Source organism: Molossus molossus, unplaced genomic scaffold, assembly GCF_014108415.1.
Source record: "Molossus molossus isolate mMolMol1 unplaced genomic scaffold, mMolMol1.p scaffold_m16_p_13, whole genome shotgun sequence".
NCBI classification, from domain to species: domain Eukaryota; kingdom Metazoa; phylum Chordata; class Mammalia; order Chiroptera; family Molossidae; genus Molossus; species Molossus molossus.
Genome location: NW_023425348.1, coordinates 85,837,818 through 85,844,770, shown reverse-complemented (window position 1 = coordinate 85,844,770; position 6,953 = coordinate 85,837,818). Strand labels below are relative to the sequence as shown.

General features: G+C 39.1%; 1 protein-coding gene across 1 annotated transcript; it reads left to right on the top strand.

The window, feature by feature from the left end:
* Window positions 1–511: 511 nt before the first annotated feature.
* Window positions 512–1,471, top strand: LOC118628702 (olfactory receptor 10Q1-like). Its single transcript, XM_036259634.1, has one exon. It carries the CDS (start codon window positions 512–514, stop codon window positions 1,469–1,471), a length of 960 nt encoding a protein of 319 aa, XP_036115527.1.
* Window positions 1,472–6,953: the final 5,482 nt, after the last annotated feature.

Here is a 6,953-nt window from a genome sequence, read left to right as displayed (position 1 = left end):
ATGGTCACAGAGATGTCAAGTACAGCACAGGATATATAGTCAATAATATTGTACTTACTGGGTATGGTTTCAGTTGGGTACTGGATATATCAGGGGGGAACACTTTGTAAACTATCTTATTGTCTAACCACTATGCTGTACACCTGAAACTAATACAAAATAATACTGAATGTAAACTGTAACTGATAAAATATTTTAGAAGACAAAATAATAATAATAATAATAATAATAATAATAATAATACCTGAGAGAGAGAGATTTTACCAGGAATATCTACATGTCTTTGTCACCAGAAATGTCTATAGATGCGTATATATCCCATTTATGAGACTTCCACAGAAACACATACCATATTCTCTATGTGCATTCATTCCAAGCACTGAGATTGAAAACAATATTAAATAGGTAATTCTAAGTCAAAAATCACAGTTCAAGTCACTGCTTATCTTCAGGCAATAGATCCAGTCAGCAAAGGAAGATTCAGCACTTTCTCCTCCTTTTTGCAGGAGACATGTCTGCTAGGAGTCCTGTCCTCAACCAGTCCGGCCCCACGGAGTTCGTGTTCCGCGTGTTCACCGCTGTCCCTGAATTCCAGGCGCTCCTCTTCCTCCTCTTCCTCCTCCTCTACCTGATGATCCTTTGTGGCAACACGGCCATCATCTGGGTGGTGTGCACACACAGCTCCCTGCGCACCCCAATGTATTTCTTCCTGTCCACCTTGTCCTTCATCGAGATCAGCTACACCACCGTGGTGGTGCCCTTGATGCTTTCCAACATCTTTGGAGGCCGGAAGCCCATTTCATTGGCTGGCTGTGGAGCCCAAATGTTCTTTTTTCTCACACTTGGTTGCGCTGACTGCTTCCTCTTGGCAATCATGGCATATGATCGCTACGTGGCCATCTGCCACCCACTGCACTACACCCTCATTATGACCCAGAAGCTGTGCGTGCAGATGGTGGCCTGTGCCGTGGGTCTGGCGCTCTACCTGTCTCTGCAGCTCACATCCTTGATCTTCACCTTGCCCTTCTGCGGGCACCTCCGGGAAATCAACCACTTCCTCTGCGACGTGCCTCCGGTCCTGCGGCTGGCCTGTGCTGACATCCGCGTGCACCAGGCCGTCCTCTATGTCGTGAGCATCCTCGTGCTGATCGTCCCCTTCACCCTTATTTCTGTCTCCTATGTGTTCATCACCTTGGCCATCCTGCGCATCCGTTCGGCGGAGGGCCGCCGCCGGGCCTTCTCCACCTGCTCCTCCCACCTCACCGTGGTCTTGCTGCAGTATGGCTTCTGTGCCTTGGTGTACCTGCGTCCCCAGTCTAGCTCCTCCGAGGATGAGGACCGCCAATTTGCCCTCGTTTACACCTTTGTCACCCCCTTGCTCAACCCTCTGATTTACACCCTTAGGAACAAAGATGTCAAAGGTGCTCTGCGGAATGCCATCATCTGTCACGTAGCCTTGGACATCAATTGAAGGCTTAGAGAAATTGGGTGGGTGTCTCTAGGTCTCCGTGATAACAAACTCTGAATGACAAATGTCAAATTATAACACTGACTTTCTCAAACTTTGCAGTTAATATTGCTCCTTTGCCATATTTGTGCTATGTCCACAATCCACATTCATTTTCCTGAAGTGCTTTAAATAAGGCTTGAAAATGTGGACAAAACTCTCAATGGTGGAGCTCTGGTCTGCTAGTCCTAATTTAAAGATTCCCAGTTCACACATGGTGACTGCCCTATCAGGGAACCCTCGCCCCATACACGCTGTGAATAAAGGAGATACCTTTAGATGTTCCGCCTCCTGAGGAGGCAATGATATTAATTTATGCTATGAAAGATGCCTCAGGTAAGGACTATTCATTAAGACATACATTTCACTCAAAGAAATATATTTTATTATTGTTTTAAGTATAAGTGTAGCAAACTATCAATTATTTAATGCATCAAATTCCTTCTCTCCATGCATCCCAACTGGTCGCCTTCATTTCTTTCATTTTTCCATGCCAGGGAGCTGTCAGAATTAGCATTCACTGACAAGGCACTCACACTGTGCGTCAGCCATGCAAGAGTATGGGTATGGGGATGATGCCAGCACTGCCTGCGAGAGCTGGCTATGCTGATGGCGTCGCCTCTTCTTGTACCCGCATAATGGCTGCTGCTCGGAGATCCACTCAGCAGGGGACACTATATTTCTCCCATCTCAGCAAGGTCATGCTGCAGGATGGTTGCTACATCTTCCTGTCCCTGTGCCCCAACCACAGATAAACCCTCAAGTAAATGGGCTTCCTCTCTGGTGTTCATGGCTGACGCCATGCTGCTCACCTTCTTATTTACACCCTGAGAAACAATGAGGTGAAGAGGGCTCCAGGGACAGTTCTTAACAGGGATGTCCTGGCCCAGAACAACCATCAGGCAGGGGTCTGGATCCAGCCGGTGAAGCTGATGTTACTTAGCGGCAACTCCAGGAGGAAGAGAGTGAGAGTACCCACCAGTGGATATTAAAAGTGATTGAAGAAATTGGTGGAATTTTTCTGAATGTAATACAGCTAGGTGTACCAAAGCCTAGAAAAGTTCTATTCTTTGATTCAATAATTCCTATTCTAAAATCATAACCTGAAAAATTAAGAATCAAAACAAAATATAAGGTGGTTTCGTACTTTTATAAACTGAGAAGCTATTAAAGTCTAACTTCCAGCCCTGACTTATGGCTCAGTTGGTTGAGTGTCATCCCATGCACCAAAAAGTTACAGGTAGGATTTCGAGCTCTATACCCAGTAGGGGGCATGCAGGAGAGAGCCGATAGATGTTTCTCCTTCATACATTGATGTTTCTTTCTCTCGCTCCCTCTCCCTTCCTCTGTCTCTAAAATCAATTTTAAAAAATACTTTTTTTAGCAGTCTGACTTTCGGTTTTGAATAACTAAACACGGCATACTTAAACTCATATGTAAATTTAATATTTAATAATAAGGCATAACCTGTATCATTATAACTAAGTGATAAAAGCAAGGTACAAATCTGAATTTATAATAAGATCCCAATTCTGTAAAAATATACATGCATAAAATGAATGCAAAAACACCAAAAAGTTAATGGTTGTTATCTGTGGTATGTAGAATTGTGGATATTTTTCTTCTTTATTAATTTATTCACTTTTCATATGTTTAATAGTAAGACTGTGTTCCTCTTAGAATCAGAAAAATAATGATTTCTAAAAAGAATCTGAGCCTCATATAGACTTATTTGGCACATAAACTTTCCATTATCACAGTATGATCCTTCTCCACTTTTCACTTTTTTTCTAGATTGGCATTTTTTTGTTGTTACTTCTTTTTTTCTTCAAAACTATTGTTGATGCTTTAAATTTTTTTAAGCTGTTTTCACATGGGATAAGGAAACTAAACAACAAAGCGTTACTTATTCTGGGACGAGTTATGGATTTAACAATATATTAGAAATGTGTTTGTTTCCAACTAAATGTAGAAGAAGAACAAAACCTTTGGTTAGCAGTTTGCTTATTAACATATCCCAGCCAAGTCACTTCAGAACATAATGAATCAATTAAATGTACACAGTGTGCTAGGCATTGTCTGGACTGCCAACAAAATGAAAGTTTGCATGCATTTCCACACCTCATTTCATTTCTATGTAATGCCACAAATCACTCAGAAGATTAACTTGGAATTCAAAAAGAAGAGGGTGAAATGTAACTAAGAAGGCCCTGAAAGGTTTATCAATTTTTTTCAACTGAATTACTAGGCTCCCTCAGTTACCTTCCTGTGCCTATTTTTGATGAATAGAATGAGTTTCTCTTTCTTAATGAAAAATTTTCCCTTACTATAAGTCTTTCCATCAAATTGTTAGATTTGGAATTAGAACATTGAGTGGAGTATATCATGAGTTAAATGATGGGACTGACGTGTCAATCAATGATGTTTCCCTTGAGAAAATGATGACCCCCTAGCCCCTAAAAGGTAGTTTTCTTGTAGCATAAGTGGAAGTCAGAACTTGCAAAACTGTTATAGGTTTCCTCCACTCTTCCTCTCCTGCATCTTCAACATGCCTTTTAAAATTCTACTCCTTCTTTCAAAGCCCTGCTCATCCCCTTCATGGAGCCTTTTGGGTTTGTGAGTCTGTTTCTAGTATCAACCAACTTACAGAAAGTATTTGCCCAGGAAGTAATCTCTCCATCCATTGACATTCTCTATGTATGCCCATCTTGTTGGAATTTTATTAAAATACATTTTATCGTGTAGAGTAATTAACTGAGTATATATCTCCCTATGAATCAATAAGTACCTTGAGAAGACTACATGGCAAAATCATCACCGGTATATTGTCACAGTGGATTTCTCCAACTTTTTTCTTATGGTTTAACCAGTGGATGAAGGAGGGGTTAGTCACAGTGGTAGGAGGAGTGTTGCTATGTAGGAATTTCTTCCCAGCATTTCTAAAAAAAAACCCAAAACTTTTTAAATCCAAATTCTGAGAAAAAGTAGTTGAGAAATCAAGAAAATTGAGGAAAGTATTACAGTTCTCCTGCAAGAATCACAGCATAATGATCAACAGAGAGGCAACGGATTCAGAGGAATCATGTCAAGAGGAAATCAGAAAACATGGCACATAGACTCAAAGGTCTACATTTCTGGAACCAGGACAAGAAGCACTGAAAGATCTAATCAGTCAGTCTTACTAGTAGCTGCTTCCGAGTGTGTATGCATGGTCCTATCTGCTGCCAACAGTGAGTCATTCTTACAAATAAAATTAATATTCATAAGTTTATATGCCTAGGATATTATAAAAATTTTATGAGTGATGTTCCAAGAAATAAATTTAGGAAACAAATGTAACTCCTTCAATTGGCAATTTTAACATGCGTTTCTATGTAGTGCTATTAATCTTACTGGGAGATCTGAGTACTTAGTTATTAAAATACCACCCAGTATTATTGATTTGGTTATTTACTGTGGTCTATAGTCCTTGGTATATACTAATATACCTAGTATTTATAGTTATTAAACAAATTTAAATACCTATAATAATGAGTAAAGAGTATAAAGAATGTTGAAATATTTTAAGTATGACATAAGTTTATGCCTTCTTAAAAATTCCCAGGAATTTCAGTTTCTATTCTCACATGTTAAAGACCAAGGAAATCATATAGGAAGTGTGTGTTTGTTCATTTCTGTGTTGTCTAATTAAACACAAATTAAGTGTAAATAGAGATTGCTAAATAAGAAAATGATTGAATGAGAAAGATTATACAACAACACATCCTGGGCAGATAGTTTGTTGTATGGATATGGGATGGGTCAAAATAACCCACAGTACCACACCATCAAGAATCTCAAATGGTAAGGGGTGGGGCAGAGATTTAGGATAACAAGAAGAATATTGAAAGACAATGACTTGGAGATGAAGAAGGGACTATTTTATGTGTCAGACTCTGGGTTATATGCTTGAATTTATAGACAGAAACACAAGATATTTGCTTTCAAGGAGTTTACAGACTATTGTGAAAATAAGCATATGGTTGTAAGTCAATCTTTTATATCATAAGTGGAAGAGAACATATGCAAGAATACCATGGTATCCCATGTGTCAGTGTCTTCTTCAATGTAAGTTATGGTAAGTTCTTTTGTGTGTTCTCCAAGAACGGTTTACTTATTTTTTTCCATGACTAAGGAGTTCTTAAGAGCCCTAGCTCCAAAAAGTCTAAGTTGAGATCTCCCTCCCACACGCCCATACACAGCCAGAAGCCTCCAGCAAATCCATGTGTTTATACATAAGAGCCTCCCACTGGCTTGTTCTATCCTGGGTCTTATTTCTGCATAACTGCCACATATCTGATTTCTCCCCTCTTGCCCAATGTGGATTAACTTCCTATGTGACTTGGAGCATGACTCTTCGCTCTGGGTGTTATCATACATAGGAGCATTCTTGGCTCCACTCTGTCTCCCAACATCTGCTTCCAGAATCCCAGCAAAGATTTAACATCTAAACCTCTGCTTATCTGGGAGAAAAGATAAGGCAAGAAAAGGTTTTCCACGGATTCTGAAGAGATAATAGATTCAAATTCCAATGGAAGCAAAAAGGGAAAAGTGGTGAGCGTGTTTTGTTTCTATTATATTGTAATCAAAGTGTAAATAACGTACAATAAAATACATAGATGTCAATTGGTTCTGTTTGCTGTGTTTGGACAATTGTAGCCAATAATAAAATGTTTTTTATCACCCCAGAAAATTCTCTGTGCCCCTTTCCAGTCAAGTCATCTCTTGGCCCAATCAACCATTGTTCTGGTTTCTATCACTCATGTTTTCTTCCTAGCTGTGACTAGATATATAAATAATAGATAGGTAAGTAGGTTGATAGATAGCCAGATAGATAGATGATGATGATAGATGATAGATAGATAATAGATAGATAGATAGATAGATAGATAGATAGATAGATAGATAGATGACAGATAGATATAGATAGATAGATAGATAGATAGATAGATAGATAGATGATAGATAGATAGATAGATAGATAGATAGATAGATAGATAGATAGATGATAGATAGTAAAGCTTGCTTTTTCTTTTTTCTCCATTGCCCAGTTATTTTAAATACTAGTCATGAGTAGCTACACAGTTAGTCCATTGGTGAAGTTGTTTTCTGTTGAGGAGGGGCTTGAGTGCTCTTGGTTTGGGTGAGAAATAACTGCACTATATTATAAGGCACATTTAAACATTAGAAGAAGGGATATACTGATTTGGGCTGTGTCTCCAGCTATATAGCCTTCCTTGTTTCTGTCCATTTTGGGGTCTGTTTTTCCAACCTTCCTAATGTGTCTGTGAACCACTCAATGTTATTTCAATATGTTTCTTTTCAATATTTAAAAGCCAGAGTTGATTTGTTTGGTTTGCAACTGAGAGTACTGAGTGCTGAATCAAAGGGTCCCTAAATTTCCTTC